The following is an 18116-nucleotide window of genomic DNA, read 5'->3' as shown; positions in this document are numbered from 1 at the left end:
GATCTTTTGGAAAAAAGTTCCAGGGAGAATATTGGTCATGTAGTAGATGGGAATGGAGGCTAGGACAGAATTTATATAGGTGAGCCGACCAGCGTGGTTGAGCTTATTAGCTTTAATTGTAGTGAGCTTGCCAAGAAAGGATTGGTATAAGAAGCTATAGGCAGCAGCTCGGTCTTTATAGGAGAGGAGAGGATGGCCCAAATGCCGGGTGTTTTTGTCGAGGTCCGAAGCAGGGAAGATCTGCTTGATGGCATGTTTGATTGCATTAGGAACCTTTTTGCTAAAGAAGATGGAGGATTTGGACCAGTTAGGAGTTTGACCCGAGGAAGCGCAGAAATTGCTGAGGATAGTATTGATGGTGTGAGCTTCCTGAATGGTTGCTTCCCCACAGATAATGAGATCATCGGCGAAAAGAAGGGAGTGAATGGGAGGGCAAAGAGGGTGCAAACTTGGTATTGGGAAGCACAAATCTGATTATGTCGTTATGTCTTCCTTTTTAACTTTGGTTGCACTATTAAAAGTTAGTCAAGACGAAAGTGTGAGTTGAGAGTGTTTGGATGCACACATTTGAAGAACTCCCACTAAGTCAGCTCACAAGAAGTCGAATTGGACGAGACCCAACTTACAACGAAGTTAAACACACCGGAGCTCACGAGAGGAATTTTTAGCTACTTAAATATTTATTACAAGCAGGAACAGTGGTACATCTAGGACCAGAAACTTCGAGGTGATTTATGGTACGCCATAATGTTTGCCCTCACAAGAAAGATATCTGAAATGTCCATGTGTAGCTAGGATGCTGATGCTAATCCTCGGAACATGGGCGCTCTCCAGGAAAACATTACTGCAAAGTTGGGATGCCTTCCTGCAATGACTAGAGCAATCGCATAAAGATCAGCTCTTGTTTTCAGTATTTTCTGCTGAAGTAGAGGATGTTGTCGACGCTGTGAGATCCCTGGCACATTGTGACACGTATGGCTTCAACTGCAATCATCCACACATGACATCTGATCCATGAGCAAATGCAGGAAAAGATTGTAACTCAACTAATATCCATCTTCAGGCCATCTCATTCCCACCAGTCCTAAACTCAACTTTGCCATGGTAATAAATTAACTCGAAATTTTAGAAATAACTATTTTGTGTTGGCTTTGTCATTTGCAACTACTTTCTTATTATCACAAATTCACATTCTTAACCTAAATTGGGGGCACTGGTGCTTCAAGTTCCTAGTGCTGAAAGTAAATTGAATGTCTTCCAATTTCGTCCAGCAAATTAAAGTGCAACCCCCCCATCCCCCCCCCCCCCCCCCCCCCCCCCCCCCCCCCCCCCAACACACACACACCAAAAAAAGAAAGAGAAAAAAAAAGGCAATTACCTTGAAATCAGTCAAGTCAGGGACCACAAATCTTGGTAATTTTTCATCAACAATCACATATCCACCTACAAAAGCAGGTAAGCTTTTAAGATAACTTATAAAAGGAACAAGTAAAAATATTTACTCATGCCAATGAGAAAGGATTGAATGGAACTAAAATTACAGCAACTACAGCTTGATAACAGTTATAGTATGAAAGTGTTGACTCGAGAACTAGGATATAAGTAAGATAAGAGTGTCAGTGGTGTAAAGAATGACTTCCTACAGGTGCTCTAAAGACTACAGGTACACGTACATTGTGGTGGTACAAACTAGGCATGATCTGAGGCTGAAACCAGCAAAGACATTAACATCTATGCGACTACGCCACATATGCTGATCCACATATAAAAAGAGACTATGCTTCTCTGGTTACCACAAATGCGACATGGCACCAACTTGTAGCTGGAAAGTCAAAGAATTTACTTGAATTTGGACTTCGACGGGCTCAAGTGGGTCTTACTTTTCATACTGTTTTGCTTGCTCATCCACTAACCTTTGTATGCTAGACCTATAAATACTCATCTATCAGGGGCCTGATGGAGGAATCAGTGAATCAAGATATTGTCCACCTAAATTGGCTATTTTTTGCACTCTTCTGGGTATTTGTCTGCCGAGCTTTGACTCTTTATGCTATTGATGCAATCTAAATGAATCATCTAGAGTAGTAACATGTAGCATATCGTCCATATATATGATGTCATAATGAGGTGATACCCTTTGTAGTTAGATCCAATGCTTCTTTAGTAATGTACAGAATTGTTTATCAGGTTCAGATAGTGCAATCATGCTTTATTCCATAGTTCCTCTGTTTCTCCTTTGCGCAATTATAGGATTAACCTACTATTTCATAGTTTGAGAAAGGATGAATCTGTTAGTTTGCATATTGAGCCATAATTTTTCTAGTTAGCTTGCATTTCATAACCCAGATGGTTTGTCAGGTGCCACTTGCTCTCTTGGCTCTTTGCTTTAGGAATTCGCTGCCCTAAGTGCATCATTTTTCAGTTATTCTACAAATGCATCTCATGTGTATTGCTGAGATTTAGGAGACTCCAGGTTTGCATGTGAATATTAGTTGCTTTGATATTTCACTATTAGCAACAAATGATTCTAAAAATTCTTTATTGTAATTGATAGGTCTGACTAAAAATTCGATCTGCCACTAATAAAAACTCAAATTATAAATTTACGACTGGAAGTCCCAGTCTACCGGCAAGGCGTCGTCCACTGCCACTGGATTGCCGGATTCACTTAAGGCTGTTCAAGTCACCCAAGTATCCAGGGACTTGTCTGAATCTGTTTGAGCAATGGAAATGTTTTTCCATTTCAAAAGGAAAAAAAAAAAGAATCTAAAGCATACAATCATCAGTCTGTTTGGCTCAAAACAATGCTAAGTTTCAACTAACGTCATTACGTTTTTCCAGCTCAAAACAATGCTTTATCTCCATGATCACCTAATCTTGCAAGCGGGGGTAAAGCATGGGCGACCTGGAAGGCTGGACCAGTGGAAGGCAAGATGGTACCTTTGCGGGTGTGGAACCCGGTGGGCTTGCAGTTCTTGCCCTTGTAGTAATCCCGCGGCGCCCGCTTGGAGGAGAGGATGTCGAGCGAGGACAGCCGCTTCCGCCGCATCGCCCGCCCCAGCGAGCCCAGCGTCAGCCCCAGAGGCATCCTCCGACGTCGCGTCGAGCAAGAAAGCGAGCGACCGCCTTCCCCGCAGGTTCCTGCACAGTTGAGGGCCAAAAGAAGGATGAGCGCGTCCCGGGGGAGATCGGCGACGGCGGCGCGAGGAGGGAGACGGTGAAGGGGATGGAGGCGGAGGCCGGAGGCGGTGGCCCAATGGGCCTCAGTCGCGCGTGGAAGCCGAGCAACGCCGGCCCAGCAAGCCTTCCAGCCGTCAAACTGGATCGAGCTGCCAATTTTAGAGGCATAAGCAAATGCAATATGTTGATGTTTCATTGTTCTGTAAATACAAGCTGCATTTTATAAAATTGTGTTTAGTTTCTTACATTGTGTTACATGTATATAGTCACCTAACTCCATGTTCTCGTAGATGTGGGGGATTGAGGAGATCCTCCTTTTGTATGCCATATTTGCCTGTGCAAATCGGTATTGTCTAATACTAAATACGGCCAAATCTAAAGTACTAGCTAATACAATATTGAACCTGTTTTGCGAACTGTACAAGCCTTCAAATGGTCTCTGCACAAGTCTGGATACATACTAATGCAGCCAATCGAACGCAACCATACGTGCTCCAATTCGTAAACCGTGCATGATTTCTTTGTGATGTTAGCTTAAATTTGTGCTCAGCATTCTTCACACCTCTTTACAAGTTGTAAATTCAAAATTCCTCGAGCATTTTGTTCTTTGCGGCTTTGCCAACGTTGCAGTCGTGCACCTGATTCCATTTCGGGTATTGAAGCAAGGCAACCGGCAAGCTTGCACTAGTAGTTCTCCTATTTATTCGATCGATTATATGCTTCTCAAATGCATTTGTGTATACGACACAGATTCCGCGGTTGGGAACAAGTGAAGTTTACTCGATGCTGCCAATAATTGAACCGATTCCTATGAACTTCATTTGAAATTTCACGTTTCAAATAAAGCCAAGTAGAGTACACCCCAGATGTTGCATTGCACATGCCATGCAACCTGAAGCAATATAATGATCACTTGATCACAGATCACTTCAAACTCACTCCTTAATTAAACAATGGTAATGACACGCGACAGCTCAAACTCGCGGATGAAAACGAGAAGCGGAAAATCAAGAAGCAAAACCAAGCAAATTAAAAAAGAAGTCGGTAGAAGTTTGTAATAATGCACGTGTTAATTTGCGATTTGCGATGTGCAGCACTGGACGTGTGGACGATGGCTCAGCACCCGCTCTGCGGCGAAAGCACCTTGCAGGCGGTGGCGTTCTTGTCGTCGACGGCGTCACGAGCTGGGAGCTTCAGCTTGAGCGGGCAGCTGACCTCCAGCCTGCACCACATAGCGTGCGGCTTGAACGTCACCTGGCCGCAGAAGCCCACCAAGACGTCGAACGCCCCCGCCATGCTCTGGTTCCTGTACGCCACAACGCTGCCGTTCCCGTTCATGAGGTTCATCACCCGCTCGCCGCCGGCGCCAGCAGCGACGGGGAACACGGCAGTATCCCCAGCGCGCAGGACGACGGATCCCGGCGCCGCGACGACGGCGACGCGGCCGAAGCGCTGGCCGTCGAAGAGGTATCGACCTCGAGGGACCGGAAGGTGGCGCCCATGGCCCAGTTCGGGTTGCGCACGGTGACCGTCAGCGTGAGGTTGTAGGAGATGTTGGTGGGGCCGTCCGCCGACGTGCTGAGCGTGAAGTGCGTGAGCGAGGCGTCGCTGACGTCGAAGCTGGGTGGCTGCGCGGCGCGGCCGTAGGCGAGGACGAGGACCACGGTGACGGCGACCGCGGCTATGGTGGCGACGCCGATGCAGACGACGCAGGCGAAGCGCCGCCAGTAATCGCGGCCGTCGCGCATGACGACGGATCGATGGTGTCGGGTGTGCACGTACGCACGAAAGGTATAAGTGTAGCTAGCTACTGTCGTGTCTCGTGTGTGACGGTGATGGCAGTTTGTATAACTTGCCACTTTGCCAGGCAGGTGGAGCGCCTTTTTTATTTCCAAAAAGTTTTTCCAAAAAGTGATACAGTAGCTATTACATCGAATCTTACGATACGTGCATGGAGCATTAAATGTAGACGAAAAAAAACTAATTGCACAGTTTGGTTGGAAATCGCGAGACGAACGTTTTGAGCCTAATTAGTCCGTGATTGAATACTAATTGCCAAATAAAAACGAAAGTGCTACAGTAGTCAAATTCCCAAATTTCGTCCAACTAAACAAGGCCTTATTATGCTGGTGGTGCGGCTAGCTATGAAACATCAATTGCGTGTACAACACACCAAACCAGGGTCTCAGTATGACACCATATAAATAGCTAGCTACAACCCGTGGAAAAGCACTGTTTTATAAGATGTGCGCTTGCTTTATGGGTGCATAGAGTTATTGCTACGAGAGATGTATATACAGTGAAATTTTAAACAAAATCACTAATTCCACGCAGTTTTAGGGGTGCATTTGCATCCGCTACCCATTACCCTCTGGCTACCACATGTACATTTTACCTATGGCCCTTAAAAACACAACCAAAATTCTGAATTACTTTGAGGGCTAGAAATTTTCTTCAGTGCCAAAATAAAACCACCAAGCTAATTACTCATTTTCTTAGGTATTATTTGAAACCACCAAGATAATTCAGTTTTCCTTGAGTGCCATTCAAAACCGGCAATGAAGTTCTCAGATCTCTAAAATTGAAAATTTTGAATTTCCCAAATGACCTGAGATAATGACCTAATATAATCCAAAATTATAGTACTTGACAAGATGTAAAACTTTTCAGTTCAAGCCTTTTACATTGGAAATTGTTTAGGATCTCAAATATTCATTACAAGATTCAGTAAAGTGAATACAAAAGAAATGAATAATTCACTTAATCATAAGTTAATCCTAAGGCGTAGTGGTAAGTGTGCTTTCTTTGAAGGTTGCTGAGGAAACTAATTTTCTTGACGGTTAGGAGTATCCCCTAAAAGATTGTTGGTCTTTAAAGAAACTAATTTACTTGGTGGTAGGAACATTTTCGAACTGCACCTGATGCTGAATGCATGCATGCGTATATTACATCCTCTCGGATGGATCATATGGATGGATTATATATTATTGCGATATTATTTCAACCGATGGAGGATCTCGTAATCGTAAACGAATGAACCACGCAAGAGCACGAGGTGCGCACAACACAACGCATGAGCATCCTTATGAGAAAATTAAAGTGTGTGCGTACCTTACGTGCTGCGAGACTAGAGAGACGCTAGTAAGGGGATGTTTGATTACTCTTGCTAAAGCTTAGTTGGCTAAATTTAGTTCTATTTAATCATTTTTTACTCAAACACTATGATTATGTGGGACTAAAAGAGGCTTCAGCCAACTATTAGTCATCAGGATGTTGCTAAATGGGACTAAATGGGGCTAAACCTCACCTTTTAGTCCCATTTAGTCACTTTAGAGCCAAACACCTTGACTAAAAGAAACTAAAAGGCCTCTTTTAGCCACCTAAACTAAACACCCAATAACTAAAGTTTACTCCATGGTTTAGTTACTGAAGTTTAGCACCGGGCAAACAAAAACCCCCTAAGTACGCACGCCAGAACAAGAAATGAAAAGAAAAGAGGCTGGACAGGATTACGGGAACAACAACCGCGTGTTCTTCTTCCCTAACTAAAGAAAGAAGGAAAATGTGTCTTTCCACGTCAAGCAACGCAGATGCTGCTAGGCCAAATGGATGGGGGCAGATATTAATAATAGTCTAGTAGAGTATTCCCTCCATCTAAAAAAGAATGTAATTATGAAAAACGTGCCGATCAAATAACCTTAAGTTTGACCAATTTTATAGAAAATAATATTAACATTTATATCTCCTACTAAATTACTATAAAAATGTATTTTATAACTAATCTAATGATACTTATTTTATTACATGAGTGTTAGTACTTTTTTATAAAAAATTGACTCCTCGGACCTGAGAAGGAGGGAGTAGCATCGGAGCTGCGGTGCATCTATTCTCAGAGGAACGCGTTATTATTATTTTTTTAGCAAGGAACGCGTTTTTTTTACGCGTTATTTGACATCACTGACCGTGTTTTTGTGGGCAAAGCCCAAGAAAGATCCGGTGCACCAACCATGGCCCACAACATATACGAGCAATACCAGCCCAGCAAGCCTTCCAGCCGTCAAACCGAGAGTCGAGCCGTGTTAGGTCGAGGCCCATTATCCTCGCCGGCTCGCCGCCGCTTGCTTTGTTTCCCCTTGGTGCTATGCAACTACCGCTCAGCTCAGTTGACTGCACGTCTGCTCATCCGATCTGACAGAGTCAACGCCTCTTGCTTGCCAAGGTTCCTTCCAACACAACACCCAGCTGGACTGGACTGGACCTCAAATCACAACCACCCAACAGGAATCTCAGAGGATGACAAATAACTGACAATGAATTGATCGTCGCAAATCTCCACAAATTTCTACACATCCAATTTCTCCACTCCTACAAATACTCTTCCAAGCACACACACTGACACACAGCAACAATCTCTTGCCAATTTCTCCACTCCTACAAATACTCTTCCAAGCACACACACTGACACACAGCAACAATCTCTTGCAACAACAAGAAGAAAAATCTTGTCTTGAAGAATTAATTTTACAGGAAGGAAGGAAAGGAAGCAAGAAACTAGAAAAGGCAGCCACCAAGCAGAAATGGAGCTAGCCAGGCCACCAATGGAGAGCTGGAGCAGAGTTAGCTAGCTAGCTAGCTAGCACCCGGACTTCTTGGCGCGGAGGATGGTGCACTTGGTCCGCTGGAACGCGGTGGCGGCGACGTCAGGGTCGACGAGCTGGAGCTGGAGCGGGCACACAACGACGAGCGGGCACTTGGCGGAGCGGCCCTTGTACTGGAGCACCGTGTCGAGCCGCATCTCCACGCCGAACTTCCCCGTGTCGTTCTCCGCGCGGAACTCGCCCACCCCGGGCTTGCTCAGCTTGATGGGCTTGTCCGCACCGCCGACCGTCACGCGCACCGTCGCCGTCTTCCGCGCCTTGTGCTCGAACCCTGGCACGGACGCGGAGTCGTCGAAGCGGGTGCCGTTGAAGGAGAAGGTCACGGCCAGCGCGCCGTACTCGATGGCGCGGTACATGTTGGGGTTCCGCAGCGACACCGTGGCGGTGAGGTTGTAGGAGACGGTGGAGTTGGACGCCGGGTCGGCGGGGGTCAGAGCGAACCGCTGCAGCACGGCGTCGTCGGCGGTGGCCTTGGGCGGGCGCACCACGCCAAAGGCGAGCACGAGGACGATGATGACGCCGCACACGACGAGGACGACGACGGTCCAGATGGCGATCTGCGTCCAGCTGCAGTCGGAGCAGCAGTCGTCGTCCTTGCCGCTGCACCAGCCCTCGTAGAACGCCATGGTCGGGTGTGGGGTGGTCGGGTGGACGCGGATCTTGCCGGGCTGGCTCTCTGAGACTGAAGAGAGAATTTGGGGGAAAAGGCTTCTTCCAGCTAAAAGAACTCTCTCTGTTGAGAGAATCACTCGGCCCGCCCCTCACCGATGGTGGTTGTTAAAAGAACGCCATGTACCGATTGTTGTTGTTAAAGAAAGAAGAAAGGAGGGAGGGCTAGGGGACGACGACGAAGACTTGGGCGTGCGGGGTCATCGCCGGACGCGGGACACGGAGGAAGGAGGTCCCGCTCGGAGAAGCCCACCCACCAATCGGAAATCTTGGAGAAATGAAATGGCAAGTGAAATGAAACAGGAAGGACAGGAAGGTGACCGTTGCGTTGTGGGGAAACTGGTTTTTTTTTGCTGGACGGAGATGCTGCTGTAATGCTGTTCACCGGCCGCCGGACGCCGGTTGGTGGTGCGCTTTACTAGAGGGCCGCGCCAGCGCCCGTGCTAGGCTCGGGCGGCTGTGTGGCCTGTGGGCGGACCACCCGAGGGCTTTATAAAAAAAAAACAGCTTGTTTGGCTGAGATTATTTCCTCGTAAATGATCATAAATTTTCAGCAGTACTTCTTCGTGACCCAGCAATGAATAAGCCCAACCAAACGAATAGGCTGAAGGTAAATGAAGAAGTAAATTCCATGTGGCCCGAAATCATGAATAAAACACTTTTTCTTGTTAGTTTCAGCCAGGGCTTATCAGCCAGTCAACAGTATTTTTCTTTCTCAACAAACCAGCACCAACCGAACTTATCAGTCCAAAAACCAACTAGCGAACATGCTCTTAAACCCAATCACCCAACCTTGTTTAGCTGGACCCTAATCTACCTCATTGATAAATCGGTTAAATTTTACCTTCAATCCATCCAATATACATATAGATCGGAGTGGACTGAAGTGCAATCAAACAAGCCTAATAGTGTGTTTCATTTGAGGTGGTTTATCAATGTATTGCGTCCTGTTCGCTTGGCTTATAAGCCGTACTTTTTTAGCCAACGAACAATATTTTTCTCTCACCATAAATCAGCAAACAGTACTTTTAACCATGGCTTATCAGCCAAACGAACAGGGCATTGATCCGTATCCATCTCGTCTCTCACAAGCTAATAATTAGGATAGGTAATCATGTCACTGAAGTATCAGATTATCCAGTGATCACTGTTTTGCAGCACATTGATTGCAAAATGTGGAATCCATTATTATTGATTCAAGTGCTGAAACATCTATCAGGTTTTTGCTATGAATATCGGCTTCGACTCTGAGCCATAATACATCTCAATATATTATCAAATAATAAATGGCCACATCTATCAGCTAAAAAGGTTAGCAAATATAAAATCTGCTGTACTGAAACAAGCGCAAAAGGAAGGCTGCTGGTGCTTTCTTCACAGCCACATCTCTTCTTAACTAGAATGAAGGATCTATTGCTGAATCTTCAAAACAGGAAAGGCAATAACATCCCTTATGCTAGAAGAGTTTGTCAAAAGCATTACTAACCGGTCGATACCGAGGCCCTGAGGTATGGTTCCACAAAAATTAGTCACAGAATATATAGGTTTTCAATAAATAATTAGCAGTTCCAAGAACATTAGCAAATTAGCAGTTGTGAAAATAAACAATTTAATCAGTCATACCATTCCTGATGCTGGTGGCATTCCGTATTCTAATGAAGTCAAGAAGTCTTCATCTAAAGAAACTTCATAGGAATAATCATCATCTCCTTCACCTTCAGTAGATTTGACCTCCTTAGCCATTGCAGCACGCTTAGCATTGTGCTGTTTTATTTGATTTTCAAAACGGCTCCTCTGCAATAAAGATAAAATGCACATTTGAAATTAAAATGGCCAAGAAGCATGTATGTGATTTCCATCTATCTTAATATCACCTATAAATAACAAGAGAATTTTGAGCTACAATATGGTGCTACATCACGGACAGACTGTTGGAAGTTAACCAAACCACCTTGGTTTGCCTTTGTTTTCATTTCAAGTACACCACATTAGATGCCAGCGGAACAAAGAGAATTTTGAAGAAACAGAAAATGTTCGTAATGGTAGACCATTCTATACCACACAATGTAGTTTTACAGATTGTCAACTGAAATAGTGCCAAATGCGTAAAATTCCAACAACAACAACAATAACGTAGCCTTTCAGTCCCAAGCAAATTGGGGTAGGCTAGATTTGAAACCCACCAAGAGTCTCAAGTCACGGTTCAGGCACTTCAATAGCTGCTTTCCAAATACTCCTATTCAAACATAGATCTCTAGGTATATCCCAAGCTTTCAAATCTCTTTTTATTGTCTCCCCCATGTCAATTTCAGTCTTCCTCTTAGCTTGGCTTAGGACTCCACAATGCACTGGTGCCTTTAGAGGTCTTCTTTGGACATGACCAAACCACCTCAACCGATGTTGGACAAGCTTTTCTTCAATTGGTGCTACCTCTAGGCGACCACATATAACATCGTTCCGAACTCGGTCCATTCTTGTGTGACCGCAAATCCATCGCAACATACGCATTTCTGCAACACTCAGTTGGTGAACATGTCGAATCTTTGTAGGCCAACATTCTGCTCCATACAACATAGCCGGTCTAATCGCCGTTCTATAGAACTTGCCTTTTAGCTTTTATGGTACCCTCTTGTCACAGAGAATGCGAGAAGCTTGTCGCCACTTGATCCACCCTGCTTTGATTCTATGGTTAACGTCCGCATCAATATCTCCATCCCTCCATAGCATAGATCCCAGATACCGAAAGGTATCCTTCTTAGGCACTACTTGACCTTCCAAACTCACATCTCCCTCCTCCTGTACAACTCCGCCAAAGTCGCATCTCATATATTCGGTTTTTACTTCTGCTCAATCTAAAACCTTTAGACTCAAGGGTCTGCCGCCATAACTCTAGTTTCCTATTTACTCCCACCTGGGTTTCATCCACTAACACTACATCATCAGCGAACAACATACACCAAGAGATATCCCCTATGTTCCTGGTAACCTCATCCATTACCAAGGTAAAGAGATACGGGCTTAAGGCTGACCCTTGATGAAGTCCAATTTTAATCGAGAAGTAATCTGTGTTACCATCGTTTGTTTGAATACTAGTCACAACATTGTTGTACATGTCCTTGATGAGGGTCACGTACTTTGATGGGACTTTATGTTTGTCCAAAGACCACCACGTAATATTTCTTGGTATCTTGTCAAAATGCGTAAAATTCCAAGTACTCAATATTTGATACTCTTTACAGAACTTCACAAAGAAATGCTGCAAATGATGGCACTTAGGCATACAGTAAGAAACCAGGACATTCTTACCTGATCAATTGGGTCTGTGAGCTCAGAAAACGCATTGCCAATCTCACGACCAGAAATGAAAAGTTCGAATCGCTCAGTAAGGCCAACATGACTACAGCAAGAGGAAAAAATTACTGAGGTGAATACAAAAGGTCATAACATAATGACACGCACCAAAACTCTAATTAAAGAATCAAAATAGACAAAACAGTTCATTTGTACTGAAAGGTTCCTAGCATCCAGTAACATATATTACATAATAAACAGTGTAGCAGGTGTCAGAAACCAAAACATTTTTTATCTTGTGGCCTTCAGCAGAGTTTGCAGAATAAAAAACAACTGTTTTTAAAATATGTGTGTTTGTGCACACAATTTTCCATTCATAGAGTTGCTTGTACAAAAAAAAAAAGGTTGAAATAATGAACTTTTGACTTCAAAGTGTCCTCAATAAAAAATATTTCAACATTAACTGTCGATTTCTTTTATGGCATGGTATCATTAGCCACAAAAATGGCATAAAATATTGTCACTAAACCTATATCATTTGAATCTCAAAATATGAGGGTGCCATGCAAAATGAAATAGAAGTGTTTACCTCCGATGTGGTTTTGCCAATGGTGATATCTCAACTGGGTAGTCAAGGACAAATGTTGGTTGTACAAGAGTAGATTCAACAAAAGTCTCAAAAACCTGGCCATGAGATGTAAAACTGTTAAATGAGGTTCATGAGCTAAAACAACCAAGTTTCAACCAACCGAATAAAACTTAGAACACTAAGAACAATTAGATCTTGCAGTTCAAGATTTTGAGTAGATAATACAAAATGATAGGATTTTCAATGCAATAGATCCAACTATGACGTCGAATAGAGCTAAATTCAAGCATCACTGTGCCTTGGTTGTCCATAGAACAAAGAGTAGTTATCTCCCTCTCATGAACCAATGGCTAGAATCCTTGTAATTCTTTGTATTGTTTCTTTGCTTTCCTGTTCCCTAATATTGTAGTAGTAGTAATAATAAAAAAAGTGAAAAACAAGGTAGAAAAACAACAATCAGGGTTTTTTGAACCCTTGACCCTACCCTTAGAAAGGAGATTCCCACCACCAAGTTGTTGCGGTTTCAATTAGAAACAAAACTTATTCTAAATTATTATTGTAGAACCCGGTTGAGCCAATAGTTCAACTAATCAAAACGCGAACTGAAAGTCTGAAGGGTTTTTTCTCCCGTTGCAATGCATGGGCATATTTGCTAGTATACAATAAATAGGGAACCATCATACTGTTTCATAAGAAAACAGCGACCAAGGACACAACATTTCATTGATACTCTAATCTGAATAAAGTTCTCGGGACATAGCCACATACATGTTTATGAGCTGGTGAGGTAAACCAAGAAAACACAATTCTCATGTAGTTTAAGGTGTACATATTCACTAAACTACACAATCCATAAATCATTAGTAAACTCATTATGTCAAATCAATAGAAACTTTCCATAAGATCCATGAACTGGAAACAACATATTCATACTCACAAGAAAGTCAATTGTGGCAGCCAAATATGTGAGCCACTAGTCCGTCCACGTAATTAAAAATTCAAAACAATGTATCCATAATTAAACAGACACATTAACTAATAGCATGTTTACTCAGCATAATAGTGGCTCTGGTTTCCTTAACCAGGAATGGAACAACCCACAAAATAGGAGATAAAAAGCTACGACATTCGTTGCCAGATTCCATCAGTGTGGTCTTTGCAGAATATACTTCACTCTTTTTTTGGCTGGCTTCTGTTTCTCTAACAAAAACTTCACTTTCTTTATAGGCAATCTATTTAATCCCACTTGTTAAGTGATCAGGAGAAGACTCATTACCGTCAATAAAAAATAAAACAACAACAACAAAACCTTGTAGTCCCAAGCAAGTTGGGGTAGGCTAGAGTTGAAAGCCAACATGAGCCACCAACAAAAAAGAGAATGAAAATGAACACCATCAATAATAAAATAAGTACAAAATGAAAGCCTCAAGTTACCTCATTGAGAACATGTCCAACAGATGAACAGGCTTGCAACGAAGTACTTTCATTGTTTCCTACTTCGAAACCTGGCAGCCCCCTCACAGCTCTTTTTGCAGATTCAACGTCTCCGAAGCTGTTAAAGTCAATTCCAGTTGCTTCTTTGACAAGAGAATGCATGGTCTCCCTCCTCCATGGTCTTTCAAGCGAGATTTCAGTTCCCTGTTTGATATTAAGCAGCACAATGTTAACTAATGGTAGAAAGACAGAAATGTACAGCTCTATGTACTACAAGTTCAGGAAGTAATAGTTGATAAGTAATTTGTTGAAATGGCACCGAAAAAGGTTACACAGTAATCTAGCAAATTGGGGATATATACGTAAGCGACAAATCACAGCATGATGTTTGTGTGATAAGGCATTGGTGTCCAAACAATTCAAACAGAATAGCGTGCAAGATATGCTCAAACTGATATTAGAATGAAGACCATAATTACCTCATAATCAACCTTAAGCTTGCCATGAGTAGCCATAGCACATCGAGTAACAATTTCTTCAGCCATATTCATCATGCTTTCATAGTCTGAATATGCTTCATACATCTAGTTTGCAAAGATAAATAAAGTCAGACCTTATTTAAAGTATAAAACATTGTGCAATGCAAAAAGGAGGCAGACAAAGGAACGTAGAATATACACTATGCACTTATGCTGGCAAGGATAAAAGTAATCCATTGATACAAGCATATTTGAAGAAGGAAAATAAACTCCTACCTCAATAGTGGTAAATTCAGGATTATGACGAGTAGAAATGCCTTCATTCCGGAATATTCTTCCAATCTCATAGACCTTCTCAAGCCCTCCAACCTGCACTATATCAATGGTACTCAGGAGTAAGAAAAAGATTGCCGCTGAAAAAAGTTGTAGAAACAAAATAGACCATTGGCATAGTGCATACTGCATAGTCACATTGTTACCCTTCAAATGCTTAAGCACAACTGAATAAAGGCATGAATACAAGTGCTATAGCATGGAATATTAAAGTGATAAATTCACCCCAAAAGAGAAATATATATTAGTATTGGGGGACATATTTGACATCCTACCACTGGAGGCACACAGGATTAATCTGGAAAACAAATTTCAAAGCTTATATTCATTAATAGCTGTACTAACATGCTAGATTAAGATCATACAGACGAAATTAAGATATGTTGATTAATAATTGTATGAACATGCTAAATTCAGCAGACTGACATAATTACAATACAGTAGTGTCTGTTATATAAGATTCTGCAGTATGCATGTAGTATACCGGTATTCAGCATAAAGAAAAAGCAATTGATGCTGCCATGAACTGTTTAAAGAATCAACTATGAAGCTCAAAATAAAAAGAACGAGGAACTGAAATGTAACCTTACCAACATCCTTTTCAAATGCAGCTCTGTTGCAATCCTCAAGTAAAGATCTCTTTGAAGTGAGTTATGGTAGGTTATAAAAGGTCTAGCTTCAGCACCACCTGCTGCTCCCTGTTTTTAACATTTTTATTATGTGTAATGTTGTAAATGAAGATAAGGACAACCAGAGAAGACAGACTAGTGTTTATTATAGACATATTATCAGTTTAATGGTTACATATTATATAGCTGACTGATCCTGCTGAATAACAACCTAAAAGGTATGCAAAAAGAATACCTGTAGAACTGGAGTTTCAACTTCAATAAAACCAAATGATTCCATTGTCTTGCGAATCTCAGAAACCACCTGTCAATATGCAAATATCTAAGTTCAAAGTATAAAAGAAGCTACAACAAATTCTGTTAGTGCAGTAACTATTCATTAAGCTAGTTATTTTTGGAGGACCTAAGGACATGCTCTTACAATATGACAACATATGCATTAATTTCTTTTTTCCTACCACACCTCCCTTTAACCCATTAAGAAAAAAATATGTTCCTGTGCTACATAATATTTAAAATGATATAAGAGTTTCCAAACTAAATTATAATAGTAAATTAGTAATCAGTTTCAAAATAAAGATCTAGCATCACATGTAGTCAATACCTTTGCCCTAGTTCGGAATACATCAGAAACCTTAGGATTTGCAATCATGTCAACATACCTGTCATTAATCAACGATAGCACACATGGTCAGTGCACTGTACAGAACAATCTTGCAATCATTTAAACTAGGACTAGGAATGAAGGAATAACAACAAAGATGCTAAAATAATAATCCTGAAGGGGGAAAATGATACCTTTTAAACCATTAGTCAAGCTGAAAGATACTAGAATTTTTTTTTCTCGAAAAACGAAAGATACTAGAAATTAAACGCATTGGTAGTACAATTAATGGTTCATACATCGAAACCATATATTGAGGTATTAAATGGGTACTGATTTTGAACAGATGAGATATGACTTAGAAGGTGCAAGAAGCAAGATCAAAGCCAACCTTTGACGATAACGTTTGTCCACATCAGTTAATCCATGATATTTGTCTGGTAGTGGGAGTAAGGATTTAGTGAGAATTCCAAAAAATTTCACATAAACAGATAGCTCCCCTGCAATGAAAACCACCATGTCAAGAATATCTTGGCAAATAACAAATTGACAGTATAGTAAGATATAGCGCGAGACTCAAGCAGTCCAGTTTTTTTAAAATTTGGAGCAGGCTGTTGTTTAGCTGATTTTCTTATTTATTTGTCTGCATGATGGAAGTAGGTTGCTTAGCTCTGACTTTCAGTATTCAAAATAATTTATAATCAGATAGCTTGTACTAGGAACTCACTTAGATACATACGAAAGCGAAATCCTTTGAATCTAATCAACAAATGGTGAAAAGAATGAGAATCTCAATAGCAAAGTCGAGGTTTGGAAGCTTGCTCTGCAGAATTAAGAAAAATGCTATATACCGATTCTAAGGAAATCACTGTACAAATATATTTCTGGAAATTGTTATCTCATGCTTCAAATTTTAAATGAGTACAGACCAATGAAACTACTGACATATAGAATAGAAGTTATAATGAACCTTTCTCTGTCTTTTTAATGGATCCACTTGCACCTAATATATCACCAATATCAATAAATGCCTTCAGCTGCTCAAATTGGTCCTCTGTAAGGCTGTCTTTCTCGCAATAAAGCTACCCATAGCCAAAAGAAAGAAAGGCCCATAAACACATAATCAGTGCCAAATAAATCATCATACTTCTGTAGCTAGTAGCTACTAATAACAACAACAAATGCAACTGAAAACTGCTGATAGCTCGGCTGCTATGTGCAGATGGCTTACAAGTGCAACATTATCATGTAGCATATGCATATCCCACGTCAAAACGAATTCTAAGGAGAGAACAAAATAAGGCAAGTCGGTTGCAAGATCAGACCTGCATAGTCCCCGCATCGTCTCTTACAGTCATAAAAACAAGCTTTCCAAATGCCCTTCGGGCAACAATCCTGCCAGCTACGGACACAGACACGTCCTCGCACACTTCACCATTCACAAGATGAGCGTACTGTTCCTGAAGCTCCTTGGTAGTGTGAGTCCTGTCCCACTTGTACGCGTACGGCTCATGCCCCTTCGCTCTGAGCTCCTCAACCTTGTAACCAGAAAACCAACGATCCCAAGCTCGTCAGTAACAGCAGCACGGACCAAACAATGTAGAACTGAAGACGCGACCAAGAACGAAGAGCTGACTTTTTTCAGGCGGATGGCGCGGATGGAATCGCGGTCGGAGGTGGAGGCGGATGAGGATGCGCTACGGCGTCGGCGATCCTGAGGCTGCGCCGGCGGGTTCGTGGTGGCGGCGGCCGCGGAGCAGCAGCGGATGCGGAGGCCAAGGGTCCTTGAAGCGGCGGCGCGGGAGGCCGCGAAGCCGATGAGATTGGAGGAGGCCCTCCACGCCCGCAGCGCCTCCATTGATCCGGGCAGGGCTCAACGAATGAGCGGAGTTTTCTGGTGGCGCCTCCAGGCCGATCTGCAGTGAGCTCCTCGCCGCGGTAGCCTCGCACGTGCTCGCCGCCGCCGCGTCCCGAGCGTGCGTGCGAGTGCGACTAGCCGCGGCGGGAGAGGGAGCAACGCAACGGACGGCGGCCGCGGGAGCGAGGATAGGGTCTACCTGCTGGCTGCTGAGAGGGGCCCGAAACCCGCCCACGGCAGCCACGGCCCACGGGGAAGCGTCGGCGGCCCTGGCCCAACCCAGCCCTCCTCGCGGCCCATTCTGGCTGGGTTGACGCGTCCAAGTCGGGGCCGCAGCCCGCAGCAAGAACCAGCCGCCAACGGGCAACGGCATATGCCGTGCGCGGTGCGAC

General features: G+C 43.0%; 3 protein-coding genes and 1 pseudogene across 3 annotated transcripts; all 4 read right to left on the bottom strand.

The window, feature by feature from the left end:
* Positions 1-552: 552 nt before the first annotated feature.
* Positions 553-3286, bottom strand: LOC136537566 (uncharacterized). Its single transcript, XM_066529497.1, has 3 exons — positions 2941-3286; positions 1379-1443; positions 553-984 (listed from the first exon to the last, which is right to left on the bottom strand). Exons 1-3 carry the CDS (start codon positions 3086-3088, stop codon positions 895-897), a joined length of 303 nt encoding a protein of 100 aa, XP_066385594.1. The 5' UTR covers positions 3089-3286; the 3' UTR covers positions 553-894.
* Positions 3287-4296: 1010 nt separating this feature from the next.
* LOC136513741 (NDR1/HIN1-like protein 10) lies at positions 4297-4928 on the bottom strand (annotated as a pseudogene).
* A 2539-nt stretch (positions 4929-7467) lies between these two features.
* LOC136537565 (NDR1/HIN1-like protein 10) lies at positions 7468-8899 on the bottom strand. The gene has a single exon (XM_066529496.1). It carries the CDS (start codon positions 8462-8464, stop codon positions 7814-7816), a length of 651 nt encoding a protein of 216 aa, XP_066385593.1. The 5' UTR covers positions 8465-8899; the 3' UTR covers positions 7468-7813.
* A 770-nt stretch (positions 8900-9669) lies between these two features.
* LOC136514131 (lysine--tRNA ligase, chloroplastic/mitochondrial-like) lies at positions 9670-17920 on the bottom strand. Its single transcript, XM_066508121.1, has 14 exons — positions 17503-17920; positions 17192-17404; positions 16837-16948; positions 16258-16366; positions 15867-15924; positions 15498-15566; positions 15224-15331; positions 14577-14669; positions 14301-14405; positions 13822-14025; positions 12388-12482; positions 11814-11904; positions 10131-10301; positions 9670-10010 (listed from the first exon to the last, which is right to left on the bottom strand). Exons 1-14 carry the CDS (start codon positions 17722-17724, stop codon positions 9918-9920), a joined length of 1743 nt encoding a protein of 580 aa, XP_066364218.1. The 5' UTR covers positions 17725-17920; the 3' UTR covers positions 9670-9917.
* Positions 17921-18116: the final 196 nt, after the last annotated feature.

The sequence above is a fragment of the Miscanthus floridulus genome, chromosome 2 (genome assembly GCF_019320115.1).
Source record: "Miscanthus floridulus cultivar M001 chromosome 2, ASM1932011v1, whole genome shotgun sequence".
Classification (NCBI taxonomy): domain Eukaryota; kingdom Viridiplantae; phylum Streptophyta; class Magnoliopsida; order Poales; family Poaceae; genus Miscanthus; species Miscanthus floridulus.
Note: the sequence above shows the minus strand (reverse complement) of the source record. Positions and strands in the feature narration are given on the sequence as shown.